We start from the raw sequence: 27479 nt of genomic DNA on the forward strand, positions 1-27479 counted from the left end.
TGCCCAAACACTATGCAATGTCCAGTGTGTTTAATTACCTGTTTGTATTAGATGGGGGGGCCACCTGGCAAATTAGGCCTTGTGCCTCAATTTCACAGAAAGGATTCAAGATTATTTAATGTCATTTCTAGTACGCAAGTGTAAAGGAGAACAAAATAATTGTTACTCTGGATCTGATGCAGTGCCAGAATAAAACACTCTAAGACAGGGGTGTCAAACTCATTTTAGGTCACGGGCCGGATTGAGCAAAATGCAGCTTCATGCGGGCCGGATCAGTCGGACGCGTGCGAACGCAGCTTTCATTGCCTCCGTTTTTTCAGCCTGCTCTCATGTGTCTCAGTCTCTGCTATAACTACAAAGTGTTTCACTTTACAAATTCCGTTTCTTATGAAGAAGACTGCCGAATAAACACTAAAAACCCTGAAAACCTGGTACCTGAATAAACTCAGCATTAGCCATATCATACGCCATAGGCGCTTCGATTACTGGGGCCAGCTTTAATAGTAATTAGATATTATCTCGCGGGCCAAAGATAATTCCACCGCGGGCCTTGAGTTTGACATATATGCTCTAAGATAAAGAACACAATAAGGTAACTTATTTACATAGATTGAGTGTATGTCCACAAAGTAACGCTAGGCATAGGAGTGACTGACAGGAAATTATCTTTAAGTAGAAGTGATCGGGGTGGGGGGGGGGGGGCGGGGATATGGAGGGTTGAGTGAATTGGTGGAGGTGTTGCTCAGCCTTACGGTGTGGGAATGTAACTGTTTTTGAGTGTGGTGGTCCTGGTGTGGATGTTACCCATGTAGCTGCCTGACTGACCAGCAGTTAATGAGCAGGGTGTGTGGATCCTTTGGCTATATTATCACTGAAGTAAAATTAATTGTTTTGCGCAACAGTACAATGCAAAGAGACAATATATTCCAGAAATATAGTAATTATTGCTTGTTAATTTATTTGTTGTAAGCTACTTTATGTGTTGTTATTGAATTATGTGTACAGTGGAGCTAGAAAGTTTGTAAACCCTGTACAATTTTCTCATTTCTGCATAAATATGACCTAAAATGTGAGCGGATCTTCATGTAAGGCCTAAAACTAGATAAGAGAACCCAGTTAAATAAATAGCACAAAGGCATCATACTTCTTCATTTACCTATTGAGAAAATGTTATATCCATTTGTTGGAAAAAGTATGTGAACTGTTACATTCAGTAACTGGTGTGACCCCCCCCCCCCCCCCCCCACAAAATATTTCTGTTAACTGTTGATCAGTCCTTCACATCAGGCCATTCCTCCTCACAAAACTGCTTCAGCTCTGAGACGTTGGTGGGTTTCCTTGTACGAACTGCTTGCTTCAGGTCTTTCAAGTCAAGTCAAGTCAAGTCAACTTTTATTGTCATTTCGACCATAACTGCTGGTACAGTACATAGTAAAAATGAGACAACGTTTTTCAGGACCATGGTGCTACATTGCACAGTGCAAAACACTAGACTGAACTACGTAATAAAAAAAAAACAGAGAAAGTTACACTAGACTACAGACCTAAACTGGACTGCATAAAGTGCACAAAAACAGTGCAGGCATTACAATAAATAATAAACAGGACAATAGGGCAAGGTGTCAGTCCAGGCTTCGGGTATTGAGGAGTCTGATAGCTTGGGGGAAGAAACTGTTACATAGTCTGGTTGTGAGAGCCCGAATGCTTCGGAGCCTTTTCCCAGATGGCAGGAAGGAGAAGAGATTGTATGAGGGGTGCATGGGGTCCTTCATAATGCTGTTTGCTTTGCGGATGCAGTGTGTAGTGTAAATGTCTGTTATGGCAGGAAGAGAGACCCCGATGATCTTCTCAGCTGACCTCACTATCCGCTGCAGGGTCTTGCGATCCGAGATGGTGCAATTTCCGAACCAGGCAGTGATGCAGCTGCTCAGGATGCTCTCAATATAACCCCTGTAGAATGTGATGAGGATAGGGGGTGGGAGATGGACTTTCCTCAGCCTTTGCAAAAGGTAGAGATACTGCTGGGCTTTCTTTGCTATGGAGCTGGTGTTGAGGGACCAGGTGAGATTCTCCGTCAGGTGAACACCAAGAAATTTGGTGCTGTTTACGATCTCTACCGAGGAGCCGTCGATGTTCAGTGGAGAGTGGTCGCTCCATGCCCTCCTGAAGTCAACAACCATCTCTTTTGTTTTGTTCACATTAAGAGACAGGTTGTTGGCTCTGCACCAGTCCGTTAGCTGCTGCACCTCCTCTCTGTAAGCTGGCTCGTCATTCTTGCTGATGAGACCCACCACGGTCGTTTCATCGGCGAACTTGATGATGTGGTTCGAGCTGTGAGTTGCAGCACAGTCGTGGGTCAGCAGAGTGAACAGCAGTGGACTGAGCACGCAACCCCGGGGAGCCCCCGTGCTCAGTGTGATGGTGTTGGAGATACTGCTCCCGATCCGGACAGACTGAGGTCTCCCAGTCAGGAAGTCTAGGATCCAGTTGCAGAGGGAGGTGTTCAGGCCCAGTAGGCTCAGCTTTCCAATCAGTTTCTGAGGGATGATTGTGTTGAATGCTGAACTGAAGTCTATGAACAGCATCCAAACATATGTGTCTTTTTTGTCCAGGTGGGTTAAGGCCAGGTGGAGGGTGGTGGCAATGGCGTCGTCTGTTGTGTGGTTGGGATGGTACGCAAACTTCAGGGGGTCCAGTGAGGGGGGCAGCAGGGTCTTGATATGCCTCATGACGAGCCTCTTGAAATACTTCATGATGATGGATGTAAGTGCAACATTTCTACGCAATTACAGTCAGAACTTTGACTTGGCATTCCAAAACTGGAATTTTCTTCTTTTTAAACTATTCTGTTGTTGATTTACTCTTGTCTTTTGGATCATTGTCTTGTTGCATCATCCAACTTCTATTAAGCTTCAGGTGACGACTGCTACCCTGACATTCTGCTGTAAAATGTCTTGATAAAATTTTGAATTCACTGTTCCCACAATGAATGTAAGCTGTCGAGGCCCTGAGGCAGCACAGCAGCCCCAAACCATGATGTCCTTCCACCATGCTTCACAGTTGGGATAAGGTTTTGGTGTTGATGTGCACGGCCCTTTTCCCTCCAAACACAGCAATATGCATTTCTGTCAAAAAGTTCAACTTTTGTCTCATCTGTCCACAGACCATTGTCCCAGAGGCAATGCAGCAATGTTTTTTTTTGGAGAGCAGTGGTTTCCTCCATGGTGTCTTTCCATAAACACCATTCTTGTTCAGTGTTTTTCTTACAGTGGACATACGAACAGAGACTTTAGCAAATTCCAGAGATTTCCGCAGGTCTTTTGCTGTTACCCTTGGGTTCTTTTTCACCTTCTTCAGCATTGCATGTTGTGCTCTTGGTGTGATCTTTGCAGAGTGCCCTCTCCTAGGGAGAGTCGCAACAGTATGGAGTTTCCTCCATTTGTAGATCATTTCTCTTACTGTGAACTGATGAACACTCAGGTCTTTAGAAATGCTTTTGTAGCCTTTTCCAGCTTCATGCATCTCTACAATTCTTCTAAGGTCCTCTGAAAGTTGTTTTTATCGAGGCATGGTGCACTTAAACAGATCTTTCTTGAGAAGAGCAGGCTCTGTCAGTAACTTGACTTTGTGTATCTTTTTTATAGGACAGGGCACCTCTAGAACCCACAACTCCAATCTCATCTCTTAGACTAGAACCCCTGGCTCCAAACAGCTTTTGCAGAAGGCATTATCCCAGAGGTTCACATACTTTTTCCAACAAATACATGTAATATTGGTTATCTTTTCTAAATAAATAGACAAGTATAATGTTTTTGTTATTTAGTTAATTGGGTTCTCTTTATCTAGTTTTAGGACCTACATGAAGATCTGATCACATTTTAGGTCATATTTATGCAAAATAGAGAAAATTTGACAGGGTTCACAAACTTTCTAGCACCACTGTCTGTGTTCTGTATAATGTTGTGTGAATTATATGTACTGTGGCATGCACCTTTGCTTCGTTTGCTGATATACATTTGTACGGCAGAATGACAAACTGAACTTGAACTTAAATTACAAAATAAGTAGTGTAAAGAAAGTAATAAACAGATTATTGATCATGGGCCATTCAGGAATATGAGGGCAGAGGGGAAGAAGCTGTTCCTAAAACACTGAGTGTGTGTCTAACTCCTCCCCGGTGGTAGCAATGAGAAGAGAACCTGCCCTGTGTGATGGGGGTCCGTAATGATTGGTGCTGCCTTTATGAAGGTGCTCTCGCTGCTGGGGGTGGGGCGGGGGGGCTCGTGACCATGAGGCAGCTGACTGAAGTTCCAACTTTCTGATCCTGTGCCCTCAATATCAAATTGTATTTGATTCTTTGTCAGTGAGTAGCATCACACTTCAAAGTTACAATAAATTCTACAAATTGTTTGTGTCATTTTGTTTTAGCTTACTTTGTACTGTCATGTTTTCTTTCTCTCTCTCCCCCTCCGTCTCTCCCCCTCTGTCTCTCCCCCTCTGTCTCTCCCCCTCTGTCTCTCGCCCCTCTGTCTGTCCCCCTCTCTCTGTCCCCCTCCCTCTCGCCCCCTCCCTCTCGCCCCCTCCCTCTCGCCCCCTCCCTCTCGCCCCCTCTCTCTCGCCCCTCTGTCTGTCCCCCTCTCTCTCGACCCCCTCTCTCTCGACCCCCCTCTCTTTTGACCCCTCCTCTCTCTTGCCCCCCTTTTGACCCCCTCTTTCCCCCTCTCTCCCCACCCTCTCAACTCTCTCTGCCCTCACCCCCACCTCTCTACTTCACCTCCCTCACGCTCTTTCTCTCCCCCCACTACCCCTCTCAACAACTTCTTCCACCCACCCCACTGTTACTAGATTCTGGAATGGACCTCTTCTATGCTAAAAGACCTTTCTGTAGATGCTGCCTGACCTGCTGAGTTCCCCCAGCGTTTAGTGTGTGTTCTACCTGGCGTTAGTCGGGCATGTTCTCACTGACTAGTTGAGGAAATTGCCTCTCAGAAGTATTATAGCCTGCGCCAGTCATCCAAGGTGTCACTAACTTCTGGACCAGAGGCGTTGCCCGGGTGAAACTGCTTTAGTGGCCATTTCTAAATGTGTTTTAAGTTTAGCATATCGACAGTCTGTCTGCATTTAGAGACACAGTGTCCACAACTAAAACTGCATATCAATTTTCCCTCTCAGCTACTCACTGGTTTGGACTCTATTGCCAAACCACATTTAATGATATATTACTTATTTAAGATCTGGCATTCACTGTCAGTGTGTTTCCAAAAGAGCAATTCATCAGCTGCGTCTGAAAAGCGGAAGGACCTTGGGTCAATGATTTGGGAAATGTCTCCGGTACAAGTTCAAGTTCGGGTTTATTGTCATTTCAACCATATACCATATAACCATACAACAATTACAGCACAGAAACAGGCCATCTCGATCCTTCTAGTCCGTGCCGAACGCTTACTTTCACCTAGTCCCACTGACCCGCACTCAGCCCTTAACCCTCCATTCCTTTCCTGTCCATATATCTATCCAATTTTACTTTAAATGACAATATCGAACCTGCCTCTACAACTTCTACTGGAAGCTCGTTCCACACAGCTACCACTCTCTGAGTAAAGAAGTTCCCCCTCATGTTAACCCTAAAATTTTGCCCCCTAACTCTCAACTCATGTCCTCTTGTTTGAATCTCCCCTACTCTCAACGGAAAAAGCGTTAACATCAACTCTATCTATCCCCCTCATAATTTTAAATACCTCTATCAAGTCCCCCCCTCAACCTTCTACACTCCAAAGAATAAAGACCTAACTTGTTCAACCTTTCTCTATAACTTAGGTGCTGAAACCCAGGTAACATTCTAGTAAATCTCTTCTGTACTCTCTCTGTTTTGTTAATATCTTTCCTATAATTCGGTGACCAGAACTGTACACAATACTCCAAATTCGGCCTTACCAATGCCTTGTACAATTTTAACATTACATCCCAACTCCTATACTCAATGCTCTGATTTATAAAGGCCAGCGTTCCAAAAGCTTTCTTCACCACCCTATCCACATAAGATTCCACCTTCAGGAAACTATGCGCCATTATTCCTAGATCACTCTGTTCTACTGCATTCTTCAATGCCCTACCATTTACCATATATGTCCTATTTGGATTATTCCTACCAAAATGTAGCACCTCACACTTATCAGCATTAAACTCCAGCTGCCATCTTTCAGCCCACTCTGCTAACTGGCCTAAATCTCTTTGCAAGCTTTGAAAACCTACCTCATTATCCACAATGCCACTCATCATCGTATCATCTGCCCGTAGGCATATTCTGCCTACGTTCCTCCAGACCAAGGTGCACAACACAGTACAAATAACTCTTGCACTTAACACATAGAGCAATACTAACACAAATAAATTCACATTTATGATACAAGTTGAGGAATAGATAGTGTAAGGCTACCGGTGCTTCATATGTGGTGAGACCTGGGTGACTCCAGTAAACTCTTTTCCAAGGGTGAAACTTTTCAACTCAACCTTCCAAATGCACTCAGTGAGTTTAAACAACACCCACAAGTTGCTGGAGGAGCTCAGCAGGTCAGGTAGCATCTATGGAGGGAAATCAACAGTCAACACTTTGGAACGAGACTCTTCATTCAGGAGAGATGCCGCTGGCTTTGCGGAGTGCCTGCCCTAGCATGGGGAAGGGTCTTCATTAAATCCCAGATCGGCAGTGCCGCACACTAGGTGCTGGAGGAGCTCAGCAGGTTGGGCAGCCTTTGTGGAGGGAAACGGACCAAGTTAGAGGGAGTGATAAGAAGGTGGAAGGAAGTGGTGGTGGATCCAGGTGAGGAAGACAGAGGGGAAGAGAGTGGAGATGGTGACAGAGGCTGGGAGGTGATGGTGGATCCAGGTGAGGAAGACAGAGGGGAAGAGAGTGGAGATGGTGACAGAGGCTGGGAGGTGATGGTGGATCCAGGTGAAGGGTGGGCTTCGAGGAGTGGTGAGGAGAAATGGTGACAGAGCTGGGGGGCGTGATTGATGGAGGTCTGCAGATGTGGAATCTGATGGGAGAGGAGGGTGGAGCATAGAAGCGAGTGAGGGAGGTGGGGAGGTGGGAACAGTAAGAGCGAAGGGTGTGTGGGTGATGGGCAGATGGAGGGGGTGGAGGAGAGGAAGGAAACGGTGATTGGGTAAGTGTAGGAGGAACTAAGTAGACCAGGAGGGTGGAGAATAGGGCAAAGGGGGAGGGGAGCAGAATTCAGTGTTGGTGATTATACCCGGGTGGATATGAGGCACAATCCCTCTAGTTTGCATGAAGCTTCACCCTGGCAGAGGAGGACAGACATGTCGATGTGGGAATAGGAATTAAAATGGCTGCCTGCTGGGAGCTCCTGAAGGCTATGGCAGTGTAGGTGCTTAGCAAAAGAGTCACTGGGTCTGCACGTGGTCTCACCAGTGCAGAGGAAACAATCCCTACTGAATAAAAGAGTTGGAATGATCGATTGATGTATCTTGGTGAAGATCGTTGAGAACATCCTGCTGTGAGGGATAGCACAGTAGTGCAGCAGTTAGTGTCACACCAGCACCCCGGGTTTAATCTCCGTTGGTGTCTGTAAGGAGTCTCTCTAGGACTCTGTGGGTTTCCACTGGGTGCTCTGGTTTCCTCCCAGAGACGAGTGGTTTAGGGTCAGTGAGTTATCCAACCGCACGGTCGTGTAGTGGTAAGCGTGACGCCGTTACAGAGTTAGATCAGGGTTCAATCCCCGACAGGAGAGATTTGATGCAAATGTCGCATTCCACCGATTGTTTCGACGTACATGTGACAATAAAGCTAATTGTTATCTTTGTGGGCATGCTATGTTGGTGTGAGAATTACAGCGTTACTGGGGGCTGCCCCCAGCACATCCTTGGACTGCTGGTCACCGCCACAAGTACTGTATGTTTCAGTGGGCATACTTGTGAAAAATAAAGCTAACCTTTAATATTTTTCAGAAATCTTGGTAATGTCCAGACCTCCTCTGTCAACCAAATTCTAAAACTGGGTTTGAGGCTGTCTGTGACTCGATAATCTGAACGCTCTGAGTGTTACTGTACAGTCGAATTCCATTAAAATGTGGTCATATCCTTAACTTGATCTCCTATGCAGAGTTCTGACACAGAACCACTTTTCCTTTCCCAAACCGTGCACACTTGCACGAGATTACCTCAGAGTTACACAAAGTGTGATAGACAACAATGGTGTGGAGGAAGAGAAGACAACAGACATTGTGGTGTCTGGTTAATGGTCGTCAGGTTTCCAATTGGCTGCAAGTGAGTTCCAGGCAACGTGATTGGTCAGTCTGAAAGAGGGTCAAAGGGGAAGACAGCATTGCGAGACAACTGAAAGCACATCTAGCAGTAATCCCGGGCATCCCATTTTCTCCTCCTAGACATCAGGCAGAAGATAAAAAAGCCTGAAAACACTTATATTAGGCTCAAGGAGAGGATCTCTCCCTCTCTGTCCCTTTCCTCACTCCTTCTCTGCCTCTCTCCCTAGCACCCTCTTCCTACCACATCCTCTCCCTACCACACCTTCTCCCCATCCCCCCACCTCTCCCCCTCCCCCTCGCCACCTTCCCCCTTTCCCCCTCTGCCCACTCCCTCCCCCCCTCCACTGCTCTCCCACCACTTCTCTCCCTCCCTGCTCCCTCTAATCCCTGGTTATTCCTTCTCACCTCTCTCTCTCCCTCCATTTCTCTCTCAGTCTCTCCCCCCTCCCTCTCCCTCTTCCTGGCTGCGGGCCTTTGCATCGGATCACTGATCCGCTGTGGGAGGCTAGTTTATCGGCAGAAATTCCCAGAGCAGATTGCCAAACAGCGAGGTGCAGAGTGCTTATCTTTATTTCCAAGTCTGAGAACAAGCGATCTGTGACATTTCTGCAGTTCCCGCTTCTCTACTGGACACAGGCAAGTCTGGAGGTTTGAGGAACACGCACAGAGTGCTGGTGGAACGCAGCAGGCCAGACAGCGTCTACGGGGGAAGCTCCAAGTCTGGAGGTTTGAGGAACACACACAGAGTGCTGGTGAAACACAGCAGGCCAGACAGCGTCTACGGGGGAAGCTCCAAGTCTGGAGGTTTGAACATCACACACAGAGTGCTGGTGGAACGCAGCAGGCCAGGCAGCGTCTACGGGGGAAGCTCCAAGTCTGGAGGTTTGAACATCACACACAGAGTGCTGGTGGAATGCAGCAGGCCAGGCAGCGTCTACGAGGGAAGCTCCAAGTCTGGAGGTTTGAGGAACACACACGGAGTGCTGGTGGAACACAGCAGGCCAGGCAGCGTCTACGGGGGAAGCTCCAAGTCTGGAGGTTTGAGGAACACACACAGAGTGCTGGTGGAACACAGCAGGCCAGGCAGCGTCTACGGGGGAAGCTCCAAGTCTGGAGGTTTGAGGAACACACACAGAGTGCTGGTGAAACACAGCAGGCCAGACAGCGTCTACGGGGGAAGCTCCGAGTCTGGAGGTTTGAGACTGGACGTCAGGCCGACACTCAAATGTGCAGCTTGGAGTTCTAAGGGTGACTTTGATCGCACAACAGCATTAACACACACAGGGTAAATGACCAGAGTCTGAGTACGTTTGGAGCAGGAATTTCACGGAAAGGGAGCTCCCGGATTCAGAGATCACACAGCGTGGAAGCAGGCCGCTGTGGGCGTGCAGAGTTGATGCTGGAAGTGTGCTGGCACCTGTGGGCTGCCCCCAGCACATCGCTAGACCGTGATGGTCGTTGATGCAAATGAGGTATTTCACTGTATATTTCCATGTTTTGACGTACATGTGATGACCACTTTAGAAAAATCTCAGCGGGTAGTGAATCTTTGGGACACCCTGCCCCCCCCCACCCACTTCCTCAATGATGGCAGTGGCCAGATCATTAGTTAGATTTAAATCTTCGGTGACCTCCCATTTCCATCGTCCTCTGAAGCCGATGGTGTGGTCGAAGTTCATCAACGTTTCTGCAATCCACTGTACAGGGGCTTGTTTGGACTGTACTGCATCACTGTCAGCCATCCTTTCCTATCTCCCTATCCCATCGCAGGAATGTAGAGGCTGATTTAAGGTAGAGGCAGATAAATATTTGAAACTTTATGGTCAACCTCCTGGAATATATTTTATCGTTTGTGGTAATACTACTTTGTGTTGTGTGTGAGTGTGTGTTGCGTACCTGGTCCAAGAGGAACGCTGTTTCGCTCGGCGGTGTACGTGTGTACGGTTGAATGACATTGAACTTGAAATTGATAGCTGGGGAAGTGGGGGTTGTGGGTTTGTTACTGTCACGTACCCAGTGAGGTACAGTGAACACCCTTGTGTAGTGTGTCGGCCATACACATCATTTTGTCACGTCGGTACATTGGGGAAGTAGCCGGCTCAGCAGAGCTGCTGAGACGGGATAAAGCAGCTGTGATGTTACCGAATGGTGAGGCTGAGCGGCCTCCCGTTTTCCAGCGTTCCTGTGTTGCAATTGACCGCATTTGGAGTATTGTCAGCAGTGTTGGCCCCTTATCCAAGAAAGGATGTGCTGACATTGGAGAGGGTCCAGAGGAGCTTCATGGAAACGAAAGGGTTAACATACGAGGAGTGCATGGTGGCTCTGGGCCTGTCCTTGTTGGAGGTTAGAAGAACGAGGGGGCATCTCACTGAAACTTATCAAATATTAAAAGGCCTCGACAGATTGGATGTGGAGAGGATGTTTCCTAAGGAGGGGGAGTCTAGGACCAGAGGTCACAGCCTCAGAATAGAAGGATGTCCATTTACAACAGAGATGGGGAGGAATTTCTTTAGCCAGAGGGTAGAGAATCTGTGGAATTCATTGACACAGACATAGTCATTGGCTATATTTAAAGCAGGGGTTGATAGGTTCTTGATTAGTCAGGGCAACAAAGGTTATGGGGAGAAGGCCAGAGAATGGGGTTGAGAGGGATAATAAATCAGCCATGATGGAATTGTCAGAGCAGAGTCGATGGGCCGAATGGCCCCATTGTTATGGTCTAATCTACTTCTCTGAGTATCGGGGCAGAAGCCAGCTGTGGCAGGCATGCTGAACAGGCAGCTTTGGCCTGACCTGAGTTCTTGCCCCTGCCAGGCAGCAGCAGGGGTGGGGGTGCGGTCTGGGACTTTTTGGGGAGACCTTTGGTCAGACCTGCAGCAGGATTGGACCAGAAGCCCTGCGACTGCACAAGTCTGGCCCTCTGCCACCAAGGCCGAGCTTGGTGCTCTGAGCTGGCTGGACCAGGACGGCAAGCGACTGCGACTGAGTGATGAGGGAGCCTCCCCCCACTCCCCTCCTCAACATGCCTCAGGAATGTTTTGCCTGAAAGGTAACCACTGCGAGAGATTAAAAAGAAATTTGCTGAGGTTTTAATTTTTCTTTCCAGGAAGCAAAAAAATTTTGCCGAGTTCTTAGGCGGAGCAGCCTTGACTGGAAACTTCCCCAGCCAGCGCCTCTCCTGTTGGGTTGTGAGTGGAGATTTCTCTGTGTGCACGTGTCTTGTTAAGCAGAAAGGAAAGGAGTTATTGTCAGTCGGTGTTTTGTAGCATCTGGCATGCAGCGCGCTGTGTGTGAGGAACGGAAGAAGGAATTTAACCCTTTCCCGCACCCCATTTGATCTTTGAGTTGCCTTGCTGTGGTGGGGCCTTGGATCGAGTGGTTCAATAATTGCTAGTTACAGTCACAGAGCCAGGTGGCACCGAACGAGGCCCTTCAACCCATCTCTTCAGTGACGGCCATCTAAGTCTTTGCCCGTCTAAAGTTCAGATCGTAGAGCAGAGACCATTTCACTACAACACTAGACAGAAGTATCAGAATAACAGTGTAGGCTAATGTAGTGGGTGGAAACGTGCGCAACCACCGACAGACATTGAGTTGAAGATCACTGATCTGACGTGATGATCTAATTACGTGAAGTTTTTGCCACGCTTTATGTTCTGTGTTTGGTGGACGATGTGGGAGTTGTACTCTCTTAAACTTAAAGTGCATCTGCCGTTTTATTTACAAAAGCTGACGACGGAATTATTACAGTTACAGGGATGGTGTGTTGCAGGTAGATATTAAGATGAGAGACACGATGAGGTAGACGGTGAGATCAAGAGTTCATCTGTGTCGTATCAGGGAACTATTCAGGAGTGGGATAGAATCTGACCCTGAGCCTGGTGGGGTACGTGCTTTCAGGTTTTCGTAACTACTGCCCGACGGGAGAGGGGGAGAAGAGCGAATGCCTGGGGCGGGTAGGGATTGTGATTATGTAGCCCGCTGGATCAGTAGGTAGTGCGGATGGCGTGATTTGGTCAATTTGTGCTGCGTGCCCTGCAAGTGTGGGGGATTTCTGGAGCTCTGCATGACTCCGAATTGAATTCTGCGAGGACAGGAATGGGCTTTGGTGACCCTTCCCACAGTCGGCATTGTTATTGCCGTCTGCTTAACCACTTCCTGCCCTTGTCGCACTCCCCAATCAGAACTGGGCCTGTTATCACTGACATATGTCGTGAAATCGGTTGTTTCGTGGCAGCAGTACGGTGCGAGGCAGAAAGCAATTGAAGATTCAAGGTTAGTTATTGTCATTTCCAGTACACTACTGTAAAGGAAAACATAATAATTACTATTCCAGATCCAATGCAGCACAAAAAAACACAATAAGAGCTCAATTAAAGAAACATAAATATAAATACATAAGATAGCTTATGTACATTGATTGTATGACCATAAAGTGATGCTAGGCACAGGAGAGTCTGGACATAAGGTGACACTGACAGGAAATGATGAAGTAATGGTGGTTGGGGGTGTGGAGGGGTGGGTTAGTGGGTCAGGCTGTTGATCAGCCTGACTGCTTGGGGAAAGTATCTGTTTTTGAGTCTGGCGGTCCTGATGTGGATGCTACGAAGCCTCTTCCCTGCTGGGAGTGGGACAAACGGTCTGTGAACAGGGTGGGTGGGATCCTTCATGGTGTTTCTGGCCCCTTTCTCTATAGACTGTTTGTCCTTGATGACGGGTAGGCCGGTGCTGGTGACGCGTTGGGCAGTTTTGATGACCCGTTGTGGAGCCTCCCTGTCGCTGCAGTGCAGTTCCTGTCCCCTGCAATGAGGCAGCCTGTTAAGATGCCCTCTTCAGCCGCCCCAGAAAGTAGAGGTGTTGTTGAGATTGTGTAGGATGTGTTCTGGGACTGCGTGAGGTGTGTGATGTGTAGTCCCGGGATTTTGAACCTTCCCGCTGCTGCGTCTCTGCATAAGAGGGGAGTGAGTAGTGCGAGTTCTCCTGAAATCGATAACCATCTCCTTTGTCTTGCTGGCACCAGGCTCCGAGCTCTTCCACCTCCTCTCCGTGGGCTGTCTCATCGTTGTTGTGATTGTCGTGCCATTGGCGAACTTGACAATGTGATTACTCGTGTGTTTGGCTGTGAGCAGAGTGTACAACACCGGGAGCAAGAGAAAAATCATCTTCCTTTGTCCCGTACGGAGATAAAGTTTGTTTCCTCTGCCACCCATACAGATCGTTCCATTGCAGTGATGCCTTGAGATGGGGCAAAGGAAAACAACAAGAAGAGTGCAGGATAAAGTGCTACAGGGGGAGTGCAGTGCGGTGGGCGGTAAGGTGAAAGGGCCATAACAGGGCTGATTGTCAGAATCAGAGTCAGGTTTATTATCACCGGCCTGTGTCGTGAAATCTGTTAACTCAGCAGCAGCAGCTCAATGCAATACATAATCTAGAAGAAAAAATAATCATAAATGAATAAGTAAATCAATTACAGTGTATGTATATTGAATAGATTAAAAATCATGCAAAAACAGAAATAAAAAATATTTTTTAAAAGTGAGGTAGCGTTTCTGGGTTCAGTGTCCATTTAGGAATCTGATGACAGAGGGGAAGAAGCTGTTCCTGAATCACTGAGTGTGTGCCTTCAGGCTTCTGTACCTCCTTCCTGATGGTAACAGTGAGAAAAGGGCATGCCCTGGGTGTCGGAGGTCCTTAATAATGGACACTGCCTTTCTGAGACACCGCTCCCTGAAGATGTCCTGGGTACTTTGTAGGCTAGTGCCCAAGATGGAGCTGACTAGATTTACAACCTTCTGCAGCTTCTTTTGGTCCTGTGCAGTAGCCCCCACATACCAGACAGTGATGCAGCCTGTCAGAATGCTCTCCACGGTACATCTGTAGAAGTTTTTGAGTGTTTTTGTTGACGTACCAAATCTCATCAAACTCCGAATGAAGTCTTGTGAGGTCAAGAATCCATTTTATTGTACCAGGTGCTGTTCAATAGTCTTATCACTCTGAGATAGAAGGTGTCCTCGAGCTTGGTGGCTTTTCTATCTCCTGCCGATGGAGGCGAGAATGTCCTGTGAATAGAGAGGGTGCAGAACAGGCTCACCAGGATGCTGCCTGGGCTGAACTGCAAGGAGAGATTGGATAAACTTGAGTTTTCTCCTCTGGAGGAGTGACAGAGGCTGAGCAAACAGCTGGTAGAAATGATGAAAGGCATAGATAGTCAGAGACATTTTCATAGAACAGTACAGTACAGGCCCTTCAGCCCATTATACTGTACCGACCTTTTATCCTACTCTAAGAAGAGCAATCTTGCTTAAATGGAAGGAGTCTACCCCTCCTACACATCTTCAATGGCTACGTGATATTATGTCTTATTTAAATTTAGAAAAGATCCGATGCTCAGTCTTAAATTCGAAACAATCTTTTTATGATATTTGGGGACCTTTCCTAAATTACTTCTCCAATTTATAAAGTTTAACAGTGCACAGACTTTTATGTATAATTTTATCTTCTCTTCTTAAGTGATTATGTTTTTTTCTAATTATCCGTTGTCATCCATCAGCTTTTTTCTTTGGTAGTTGGTAGGGAGTTGACTTTTTTTATATAAAAAATTTATTTTATGATGTATGACATCTTTAAATTTTTGATTACGGAGTGGTATACCTTTATGTGTTATGCTATAACATTTTGATCAATTTTATTACAATATATGAATGTACACAAGTTATGTTGAGATGTATCTATGTGTGGCGCTCTGTAAATCTTTTTCTTTTCTTCTGAATAAAAATATTGTAAAAAGAAAAGTAACCTACTCTAAGATCAATCTAACTCTTCTCTCCGACGTAGCCCTCCCATTTTTCTATCATCCACGTTACCTAAGAGTTTCTTAAATGCCCCTAATGTATCTGCCTCTCCCACCACCCTTGACAGCGTTTTTTATGCACCCCCCACTCCCTGTGTAAAAAAAAAATCTCTCAACATCACTCATTTACTTTTCTCCAGTCACCTTAAAATTATGCCCCCTTTGCCTTGGCCATTTCTGCCCTTCGAAAAAGTCTATTGCTGACCGCTGTATCTCTGCCTCTTATAATCTCGTACATCTCTATCAAGCCACTTCTCATCCTCCTACACTCCAGAAAGAAAATCCCTAGCTTACTCAACTCTCCTCATAAAACATGCTCTACAGTTAGGCAACATCCAAGTTAATCTCCTCTGCACCCCCTAAGGCTTCCACACCCATCCTATAAAGAGGCGACCAGTGCTTAACACAGCACTTTCAAGAATGGTCTGACCAGGAATTACCTGGTGGCTCTGGAACTCAATCCCCTGACTAATTAAGTCTAATACACGATACACCTTCTTAACCACACTATTAGCTTGAGGTATCTATGGACATGGACTGTAATTCCCAAGGCATTCTACAGGAATGTAAAAAAACAGGAAGTTCTTCAGATACATGTAGAAAAGTGCGGTAAATTACCGCTGTAATTTTGAAATTGAAAGCCAACAGGAAACCCCCCCCCCCCCCCCCACGATTGAGAACACCCACAAGGACGCTGTCACAGGAAAGCAACAGCCATTATCAAGGATCCTACCAACCAGGCCATGCTCTCTTTTCACATCTGCCATCAGGAAGAAGGTACAGGAGCCTTAGATCCCACTCCACCAGGTTCAGGAACAGTTATTACTCCTCAGCTATCAGACTCTGGAACCAGCGTGCATAACTTCACTCCGATCAACACTGAACTGATTCCGCAACCTGTGGACTCACTTTCAAGGACTCTACAGCTGACGTTCTCCATATTAGAGTCACAGAACACAGAAACAGGCCCTTCAGCCCATCTAGTGCATGCTGAACTGTTGTTCTGCCTAATCCCATTGACCTGCAGCAGGACCACAGCCCTGCACGTTCCTCCCATCCCATGTACCTGTCCAAACCTCTTTTAAATGTTGAAATCAACCCCACATTCACCACTTGTGCTGCCAGTTCGTTCCACACTCTCATTACCCTCCGAGTGAAGTTGTCTCCCCCCTCATGTTCCCTTAACGTTTCACCTTTCATGTTTAACTCCTGACCTCTAGTCCTAGTCTCACCCAATCTCAGTGGGAAAAGCTTGCTTGCATTTATTTTAACCATATGCTTCAATAATTTTGTATACCTCTGTCAAATCTCCCCTCGTTCTCTTGTACTCTTGGGAATAAAGTCCTAAGCTATTCAGTCTTTCCCTGTAAGGTGTCAGGGAGGGAGTGCCAGGATTCTGACCGGGTGATGTTGAAACAGCCGCGATACATTTCCAGTCAGGATGGTGTGAGACTGGGGGTGGGGGGGGGGGGGTGCAGCTTCAGACTGACTCAGGTTCTCGTGCTTCTTGTTTGTAGTTTGTCTTCTGCACATTGCTTGTTTGTCAGTCTTTGTGTGTAGCTGTTCCTTGATTCTGTTGTTCTACTGTAAATGCCCACAAGAAGATTAATATGGTGACACACACGCACTTTGAACTTTGAGCGTGACCGGAGTGAGGGTAGGACTGATCAGGGGCAGAAGAGGAAACGAGCTCGGAGTGGGAGGAGGTAGGGAGGTCTTCAGTGTTCACCAGTGAGAGAGTCCTCGAGAGTTGTGAGGAAAGCACCTCAGGATAACCCTCCTCCACACCCTCCCTGAAGCCTCCACATCTTTCCTATAACAGGGTAACCAGAAGAGCGAGCACCCCGTGCCAAATCTGGCCAAACCAAAGTCAGAATCAGAGTCAGGTTTAATATGTCGTGACATTTGTTGACATTGCAGCAGCAGTACATAATAATAGAAATATAAACGTGAATTACAGTAAGTATACATGTCCCTGAATCGTTGAGCGTGTGCCTGCAGGCTCCTGTACCTCCTTGCTGATAGTAGCAATGAGAAGAGGGCATGTCCTGGGTGGAGGAAGTCCTTAATGGTGGATGCTGGCTTTTTTGAGGCATTTCTCCTTCTAGCTGTCCTGGATGATGGTGAGGCACCGCGGTGCCCATGATGTAGTTGATTGAGTTTACAACTCTGCAGCTTATTTTGATCCTGTGCGGTAGCCCCCCTCCCGATACCAGATGGTGATGCAGCCAGTTAGAACGTTCTCCGCAGTGCATCTGTAGAAATTTGCGAGTGTTTTTGGCGACGTACCAAACCTCCTCAAGCTCCTTACGAAATGTAGCCGCTGTCACTGTCATTTTACTTACTTCAAGATATATCGTGGGATAGGCCCTTCAGGCCCTTGGAGCCACACCAACCAGAAAACCCCAAGAGCCCCTGATTTAACCCTAACCTAATCACAGGGCAATTTACAATGACCAATTAACCTACTTTGGAGTGTGGGAGGAAACAGGAGCACCAGGGGAAATCCCAGGCACTCCATGGGGAGAACGTATAAACTCCTTCAGAGGACTCTGGGATTGAACTCCAAACTCCAATGCCCTACACTGTGGTGGTGCCCGTTTCATTGAACTATTGCATGAATCTCTGGAGTGCAAACAGATGCCATCAGCTTCCCTTTCTCTTTCTAGTCCATTGTCAATGCAGGGAGAGGTTCTCTTCTCCTTCAGCTCTCGGTTGGATAAGGGTACGCTTTGCTCTCAGGATTATCAGTCAGTTCACAACACAGTGAGTACTCTGCCTTGCTAGTGGGGAAAGCACAACGTACAGATCTTCGGTTCCTGAACTCATTGGTGTGTCTTCCTCTCACGAGACGTGTTCCCGTCTCGAGTTGGGAACTGCTTGAGAGAGCGGAAGAAGTAGTAGAATTCAATTGTTTCTTTCCACGAGTAGTTGGATGAACGCTTAAAAAGAACACATTTGTGGGTGTGTAGGATAAAGGCAGAAGTAAGGCGGATCAATTGAGCAGGAACTGAGATAAGAATAGGTGGGACTAGTTATCCTGTAGCGCTGTTCCCACCATTCATTGAGATCTAGACTGATCTGTAACCTGCTTAGACCATAAGACATAGGAACAGAATTAGGCCATTCAGTCCATTGAGTTAGCTGCTTTCCATCATGGTTGATTTATTATTCCACTCAATTCTATTCTCCCCATAACCTCCCATCAACCCCCACTTCAAATGTCCTCAATGACATGGCCTCCACAGCTGTCTGTGGAAATCATTTCCACAGATTCACCACCCTGTGGTTAAAGGAATTCCTCCTCATCTCTGTTCTAGGTGGATGTCTCTCTATTCTGAAGCTGTGCCCTCTGGTCCTAGACTCCCCCATCATAGGAAACATCCTCTCCACATCTACTCTATTCAGGCCTTTCTTTTTCAACCCTTCAAACAAAAGAAAATCTGCAGATGCTGGAAATCTGAGCAACACACACAAGATGGTGGAGGAACTCAGCAGGCTGGGCAGCATCTATGGAAAAGAGTATGGTTGACGTTTGGGGCCGAGACCCTTCGGCAGGACTGGAGAGGAAAAGCTGAGGAGTAGATTTAAAAGATGGGGGGAAGGAAGAGAGAGAAACACAAGGTGAGAGGTGAAAGCGTGAGCGGGGAGAGGATGAAGTAAAGAGCTGGGAAGTTGATTGGTGAAAGAGATGCAAGGCTGGAGAAGAGGGAGTCCGATAGGAGAGAACAGAGGGCCCTGGAAGAAAGAAAAGGAGGGAGGAGCAGCAGAAGGAGGCGATGGGCAGGCGAGGAGATGAGGTGAGAGGGAAAAGGGGATGGTGAAAGAGAGGGGAGGGGAGGTGCCATTGTGTTTCTCTCCCCCCCCCCCCCCCCACCTTTTAACTCTACTCCTCAGCTTTTTCTCTCCCGTCCTGCTGGAGGGTCTCGGCCCGAAACATCGACTGTATTTTTTTCCGTAGATGCTGCCTGGCCTGCTGTGTTCCTCCAGCATTTAATGCGTGTTGCTTTTATAACCCTTATTGGCCAAACCTAGGAAGCAGAGATTTTAAGTTCTGAGTTATAGTTTTAAGGTGTTACAGGAGACTGTAGACTCACACTCAGCCGTTCCGAAACTCTTTCTTGCCCTCCACCATCAGATTACTGAATGGCCCTTTAATACTACCTCATTTTCCCCTTTGTTAGCAACGTTTATTCACGCTTGTAATTCATAGTAATTTTACATCTTTCCACTGTGCTGCTGGCACAAAAGAAATTTCATGTCATGTTAGTCGGTGACAAGGAATCTAATTCTGATTAAACTAAAAAGAGACTTACCAGGATGTTGCCTGGACTCGGGAGGCGGAGGGTGTGGTCTAAGTTACAAGGAGAGGCTGCAAAGATGAGGATGTTATTCCTGAAAACGTAGGAGATAGAGGGGTGACCTGACGGAGGGCCACAGACGGGGTGAAACCACACCGTCTTTTCCCCAGGGAGGGCTGCTAAAAACAAGAGGGAAAACATTTAAAATCAAAAGCAAGGGATTTAAAAGGGACGTCAAAGTTCAAAAGTTCAAAGTAAATTTATTATCGAAGTACTTTTACTGTATGTCACCATACGCCACCCTGAGATTCATTTTCCTGTAGGCTTTCTCAATAAATCCAATAACCATAATAGAATCAATGAAAGACAGCAACGAGAGGGCGGACAACCCGTGTGCAGGAGATGATAAACTGTGAAAGTACAAAAAGAAAGAAATAATAATAAATGAAATAAGCAATAAATATCAAGAACATGAGATGAAAAGGCCTTAAAAGTGAGTCCATAGGTTGTGGGGACAGTTCAGTGATGGGGCAAGTGAAGTTGAGTGAAGTTATCTCCTTTGGTTCAAGAGCCTGAAGTCTGAGGGGTAATAACTATTCCTGAACTTGGTGGTGCGAGTCCTGAGTCTCCTGCACCATTTTCCCGATGGCAACAGTGAGAAGAGAGCGTGACCAGGGTGCTGGTGAGGGTGGGGGATGGTTGTCCCTGAAGATGGATGCTGCTTTCTTGCTACAATGCTCCGGGGTAGATGTGCTCAGTGGGTGGGAGGCGTTTGTTCAAGGGCATGTTTACACGAAGGGTGGTGTGCATTTGGAATGAGCTGCCAAAATAGTATCTGAGGTGGACATGTTGACAATATTTGAAAGTCATCTAGATAAGCACATGGGTAAGAGAGGTCTGGAGGGCAATGGTCCCAAAGGTGGGATTCAATAGAGTCAGCATTGACAAGTTGGGCCGAAAGGCCTGCTTCCTTGCTGTATGACTCTGAGTCTATAACAAGTGCTTTTAGCCCTTCACGTATCCCAATCTCTAACACATTTTAGTTCATGCTCCCTAGCCCTGGACTCCCCCACCAAGAAAGACATTTTTTTCTCTCCGTGGTTATAATTGTTTTAAAACTTCAAGTTGTTCTTTAATCTCCATTTTAGAGTCAACACAATTTGTTCCTGATGTTGTGGGGGCTCAACATATTCCATTATAAAGCTCGTGATGAGGTGGATTCTAGTTTTCAAATCTAGTTTAGAAGCCCAGTGCAGTTTCTTAATGTTATGGAATGACCCCTTCCAGTAAAACTGGTAACTTTCTGTACATCTTCCCAGTGGTGAAAGATTAACTTTACTGGTCACATGTACACTCAGTGGCCTCTCTATTATGTGCCTCCTGTACCTAAAAAAGTGGACACTGGGTGTACGTTCCTGGTCTTCTACTGCTGTAGCCCATCCACTTCAAAGTTCGACTTGTGCGTTCAGGGATGCTTTTCTGCACACCACTGTTGTAACACATCGTTATTTGAGTTACTGTTGCCTTCCTGTCAGCTTGAACCAGTCTGGCCATTCTCCTCCGACCGCTCTCACTGACAAAGCACAGATCTGCTGCTCACTGGATCTTTGTTTGGTTTTTTTGCACCGTTCCCCGAACGCTAAAGACTGGTCCGTTGAAATCCCTGGAGATCAGCAGTTTCTGAGATAGTCAGACAACTGGATCTCTTGACCATACGGGGAGATGATATGTTGAAAGATTGGAGCGACTGGGTTTGTATACACTGGAATTTAGAAGGATGAGAGGGGACCCAACCTGCACGTAACGTGGGAGGAAATGGATCACGAAGAGGAGACCCACCTGGTTATAGGGAGAACACACAGACAGTGGCAGGTATTGAACCCCAGGCTTACAACTGGCGCTGTAAGCCCATTACTCTAACCGCTATGCGAGTTTTCCTTGTGTGGACTCCACAAGATCTAGCTTCTATACGGTGTTATTCCTTGACTTTAATTGTAGCCTCAGTTAGAAAGCTGAACAGCATTTCATGAAGACGGGGAGAAGGTTGATATTCTCAGACATAGCCGTTTTCAATTCAAGTGAGATAGCATGGATGGGAAAAGGCCCTTCAGCCCAACTTGTCCATGCTGACCCAACATGCTCAGCTAAGCTCCTCCCAGGTGCCTGTTTTTGGCCCATATCCCTCTAAACAGCTTCTCTGAAACCGAAGTCTGGAACGATTTGCTACAGCGGGGCCTGGGTCTCAGTGTGAGGTTCAGTCAATTTAAATGCCATCCCAGACAGTCTGGGGGCTCCTCCCTCCACCACACTAAGGCTGCGGGATTGCCCTCGGCCGCTGTGCTTCGGGTCTGTGAGCTTTGCGGCAATTTGCCCCTCTAGTACGATGAAGAAAATACCGAGGCTTTGGGCCTACTCTGAGATGCTCCGTGGATTTGGATCTGAGGTCTCGGTTTGGTTCAGAATGCTGTTGTTGTTGCTATTCCAAACAACAACTTTTGTTTGTATGATCTCTGTTTCCCCCCCGCCCTTTCTCCCTGGGCATTGGGGATTGGTCTTATTTTTTTTCAGTTGGGTTCTATTGGGTTCCTTGCTTTGTCATTGCCTGTAAGCAAACAAGTCTCAAGGTTGTATAGTTTATACATTTGTTGATAATAAATGTACTTTGAATCTTTGAAACATTTCTTATCCAGGCCAGGTGGCCCAGATGTGAACCGTTGACTGTCCATTTCCTCCCTGACCCGTTTTCCTCCAGTGGTTTGTTGCTCCTCTGGATTCCAGTGTCAGCTGGATCCTGTGTCCCTGTCCTTAGAGTGGCAAAGGCAGCCGTAAACTCCGGTTCAATTCCCACTGCTGTCTGTAAGGAGTTTATACGTTCTCCCTTTGGCTGTGTATGTTTCCTCCGGGCGATCCAGTTTCCTCCCACATTCCAGCAATGTACAGGCCAGGATTAGTAAACTACAGCATGCCAGGTTGGCACTGGATGCTTGCCGGCTGCCCCCAGCACGTCCTCGGACTCTGTTGGTCATAAACAATGCATGTCACTGAACGTGTGACAAATAAGGCGTAACTTTAATCTTTACTCTCCATTGTTTTAGTGTTCACTCGAAAACAGGCCGTGAACGCACAGCACTGAAAAACAGGTTTTGCTTCTTTAATGAAATGATTTATTACTTGGCATACAATTGCCACGTCCAACATACTGATACTTCCCAGTCGTATATCATATCTTCCTCTTCTTTGTAAACGGCCTTTGATGCGTTTTGTACTGAATACCTTGAGGGAGAAAGGTGAATGTGTAAGTGCAATGTCTGAGCTGATTCACTTTAGGAAGAGCACAAGGTTATTGGCAGGTGGAGGAATAGAGGGATCTCGGGGTTCACACCCATGGATCTTTCAAAGTTGCCATCCAGGTTGATAGGGTTGTAGTTGTGTGGTACGTTAGACCTCATTAGTCAGAAGACTGAGTTCAAGAGCTGAGTGATAATATTGCAGTTCTATAAAACCCTGGAACATTTAAACATTTAGAATATTATCTTCAGTTCTGGTCAGCTCATTATAGGAAGGATATGGACGCTATAGAGAGGGTGAAGAGGAGATTTACTAGGGTGCTCTCAGGATTAGAGAGTGTGTCTTATGAGGAAAGGTTAAGTGGGCTTAAGGCTTTTCTCTTTGGAGCAAAGGAGGGGAAGAGGCGACATGGCAGAGGTGATGAGGCATAGAACGAGTGGACGGTCAGAGACTTGTTCCCAGGGTGGAAGTGGCTAATATGAAGGGGCATAATTTTCAGGTGATTGGAGGAGAGTATAGTGGTTGTCAGTGGTATGTATTTCACACAGATACCCTGATGGGTGGTGGTAAAGTTAGATATATTAGGGGCATTTAAGCGACTCTTAGATAGGTACATGGATGATAGGGAAATGCAGGTCTCTGTGGGAGGGAAGGGTTAGACTGATTTTGGAGTTCGGATCAATCTAACTCTAGATTGATTAAAAGGTTGGTACAATATCATGGGCCAAAGGGCCTGTACTGTGCTGTACTGTCCTATGAGAATGATTCAGACTCTCTCTATCTATACCTTTCATAATTTTATGAATTCCTACCAGGTCTTCCCTCAGCCTGCCACTCCAGAGAAAACAACCCAAGTTTATGCCATCTCTCCGTACGTGCTCAGTATTACAACACCATGGGCCATGTGCTGTAATCTATGTTCTGTGAAGACTCTATGGCCTTTTTGGCAGATGTTGGGTGCCCCTAACAATAAGGAATCTGGCAAAATCATCAACCAACCAAGTGTTCCACAGAGACTGGTGTGAATTCTTCAGCGGAGTCCAGCAGAGGAGATGTGGGAGGGAGGAGAGGCTCAGTGAGTCTCACTCCAACTCTCAGGGCTGCGGGTGATTGTCCCATTGTGGGCTAACACTCTTTGTGCTGTTCCGGGGTGGGGATGTGCTGTACCCGCACAGCGGCTCCTGTTTGTGGTCTCGCCTGGTGGTAGAAGCACCTTATTTCAGAACTGAGCTGTGCAGTTTGATTTGAGTTCCCTGCTGACTTTGTCCCTCAGCCAGCTGCTGGCGGTGGGATCATCCTGTGCATAGATTACTATGGCACCAAAACAAACCTTTTGTCTCAACTGGTCCCTGCTGGCATTGGTGCCCGCCAGGGGACTCTCCCTTTAGAGAAGTAGAAAAGTACAACACACAGACAGGCCCCTTGGCTTCTTCAATCCGTGACGAGCCATTCAAGCTGCCTACTCCCTTCGACCAGCACCCGGACCACAGCCCTGCATACCCCGAACATCGATGTACCTATCCAAACTTCTCTCAAAGCGTTGAAATCAAAATTGAATCCACCACTTGTGCTAGCAGCTCATCCTACACTCTCGTCACCCTCTGAGTGAAGAAGTTTCCCCTCGTGTTCCCCTTAAACTTTTCACCTTTCACCCTTAACCAATGACCTTTCCCCACACTGGGCTCATATCTCTTGTGCATCTTTGTCAGTCTTTGTTCATGTATAGTTTTCATAGTTCTATTGTATTGCTTCATTTTCCTGTAAGTGCCTGCAAGAAAATGAATTTCAAGGTAGTGTAGTATATGGTGACATATGTGCTTTGATAATAAACTTGCTTTGACATTGATAGTCTTATAAACCTTTCCTAACCATGGACTTATCCAAATGGTTTCAACTGTCATTGTGTCAGCTTCAGCCACTTCCTGCTGGCAGCTGGATCCTTCACTCTGAGTGAAGAAGTTGCCCCCCCCAAGTCCCTTTTAATTGTTTACTTTCTCACCTTGCCAGCTGCCTTTAAGTTTTTGATTCACTTTCCCTGGGAAAAGGACCGTGTGCATTCAACCCCGTCTTTAGTAACAGAAGCAAATTGCTGGAGGAGCTCAGCACGTCAGCCATTGTCTGTAGAGAGGAATTAACAGGTGACATTTTGGGCCGAGACCCTTCATCAGGACTCACCCTGGTAATACTTAGAGACTACCTCATTAATATATTTCAAAGTTCAAAGTGCATTTATTATCAAAGTATATACACTGTATACAACCTTGAGATTCGTCGTCTTGCAGGCAGCCGCAAAAGAAAGAAATGCATTTAACAAAACCTACACAGCAAACACCGTCAAATGCCCAGCGTGGGGGAGAAAGAACAAATCGGGTTAGCATTAAAAAGTAAATTCTGAACATGAACTAGGATCCAACCACTGTGAGTCCACAGTCCTGAAGCCAGTTCGTCACTGCATCCGGTTCAGGAGCCATTTAGTCGCAGGTCACGGTCTCAGTTGGGCGCAGAGACAAGTAAACCACGCGGAGAAGCAGGGTGAATGCTGGCCTGTCCTTCACCTCCAGCCTCAACACCCCGACCTTTTCAGTTTGGCCTGGAGCTTAAATCAGCTGAGCATAGGCGTGTTCCTCGCTGTTGGGCTTGGGTCCCGCTGGCTGGGTTTGGTCCAACCCTCACCTTTTCAATCTGGCCACCGCAAGGCTCGTTCCTTGCTCTTGGGCCCGAGCCTGGCCCTGCCGTTCTGATCCAGCCTTAAGTCTGCTCAAGCGCTGACCAAACATTGACTCGTTCCTCGCTCTTGGGCCCGAGCCTGGCCCTGCCGTTCTGATCCAGCCTTAAGTCTGCTCAAGCGCTGACCAAACATTGACTCGTTCCTCGCTCTTGGGCCCGAGCCTGGCCCTGCCGTTCTGATCCAGCCTTAAGTCTGCTCAAGCGCTGGCCAAACATTGACTCGTTCCTCGCTCTTGGGCCCGAGCCTGGCCCTGCCGTTCTGATCCAGCCTTAAGTCTGCTCAAGCGCTGACCAAACATTGACTCGTTCCTCGCTGTTGGGCCCGAGCCTGGCCCTGCCGTTCTGATCCAGCCTTAAGTCTGCTCAAGCGCTGACCAAACATTGACTCGTTCCTCGCTGTTGGGCCCGAGCCTGGCCCTGCCGTTCTGATCCAGCCTTAAGTCTGCTCAAGCGCTGACCAAACATTGACTCGTTCCTCGCTGTTGGGCCCGAGCCTGGCCCTGCCGTTCTGATCCAGCCTTAAGTCTGCTCAAGCGCTGACCAAACATTGACTCGTTCCTCGCTCTTGGGCCCGAGCCTGGCCCTGCCGTTCTGATCCAGCCTTAAGTCTTCTCAAGCGCTGACCAAACATTGACTCGTTCCTCGCTCTTGGGCGCAGGGCCCATCGCACCACGGCAACTGTACTGTTGCTTTGAGAATCCCAACTTGCTGAAACCCCCAGAACACGGCGAAGGTGCCCGCTCGTACAGGTGGCTCAAAAACACAGCTCCAAAAGGGAACTTACAGGGCTGTTGATTGGAGTGACCGTTGTCCCGAAAGAGTGTGATTAATGCAGCAAATAGAAGTTTTGTCAGCTGCCGGTAAAGCGCCACTGTGTTTCCCCGGCACCATCTTCAGGTCAGACAGAGTTAAGTTTTCCAACAGCCGAGGAATGAAGATTATCTTTCTGTATACATTGAAACATATGGTGATGTTTGTGTTAACATGGTTATCTCACATGTTAACATCTCACATGGTGGATTGGATAGTGGATTACTTGACAGATAGACCTCAGTATGTGCGGTTGGGAGACTGTAGGTCTGACACGGTGGTCAGCAGCACAGGGGCGCCGCAGGGAACCGTACTCTCTCCGGTCCTGTTCACCCTGTACACATCAGACTTCCAATATAACTCAGAGTCCTGCCATGTGCAGAAGTTCGCTGATGACACGGCCATAGTGGGGTGTGTCAGGAATGGACAGGAGGAGGAGTATAGGAAACTGATACAGGACTTTGTGATATGGTGCAACTCAAACTACCTGCGTCTCAATATCACCAAGACCAAGGAGATGGTGGTGGACTTTAGGAGGTCTAGGCCTCATATGGAGCCAGTGATCATTAATGGAGAACGTGTGGAGCAGGTTAAGACCTACAAGTATCTGGGAGTACAGTTAGACGAGAAGCTTGACTGGACTGCCAACACAGATGCCTTGTGCAGGAAGGCACAGAGTCGAATGTACTTCCTAAGAAGGTTGGCGTCATTCAATGTCTGCAGTGAGATGCTGAAGATGTTCTATAGGTCAGTTGTGGAGAGCGCCCTCTTCTTTGTGGTGGCGTGTTGGGGAGGAAGCATTAAGAAGAGGGACACCTCACGTCTTAGTAAGCTGGTAAGGAAGGCGGGCTCTGTCGTGGGCAAAGGACTGGAGAGTTTAACATTGGTAGCTGAGCGAAGGGCGCTGAGTAGGCTACGGTCAATTATGGATAACTCTGAACATCCTCTACATAGCACCATCCAGAGACAGAGAAGCAGTTTCAGCGACAGGTTACTATCGATGCAATGCTCCTCAGACAGGATGAAGAGGTCAATACTCCCCAATGCCATTAGGCTTTACAATTCTACCGCCAGGACTTAAGAACTTTTTAAAAGCTATTAATGCTTTTTGAGACGGTGATTTAGATGCATATCATATTTTTTTTACTGAGTTAAGTATTGTATGTAATTAGTTTTGCTACAACAAGTGTATGGGACATTGGAAAAAAAGTTGAATTT

General features: G+C 47.1%; 1 protein-coding gene across 5 annotated transcripts in view; it reads left to right on the plus strand.

Annotated features, from left to right (window-relative positions):
* LOC140730848 (NHS-like protein 1) overlaps positions 1–27479 on the plus strand; it is a 436201-nt gene that overhangs the window by 286371 nt on the left and 122351 nt on the right. Inside the window, exon 1 of one of the 5 annotated variants that reach the window (XM_073051807.1) lies at positions 11212–11334. The exons of the other annotated variants lie outside the window; for them this stretch is intronic. Within the exon in view, the coding sequence (XP_072907908.1) occupies positions 11319–11334 (16 nt within the window). The 5' untranslated portion in view covers positions 11212–11318. Of the gene's footprint in view, positions 1–11211; positions 11335–27479 lie in introns of those variants that run through there. 5 annotated transcript variants of the gene reach the window in all.

Source organism: Hemitrygon akajei, chromosome 7 (assembly GCF_048418815.1).
Source record: "Hemitrygon akajei chromosome 7, sHemAka1.3, whole genome shotgun sequence".
Classification (NCBI taxonomy): domain Eukaryota; kingdom Metazoa; phylum Chordata; class Chondrichthyes; order Myliobatiformes; family Dasyatidae; genus Hemitrygon; species Hemitrygon akajei.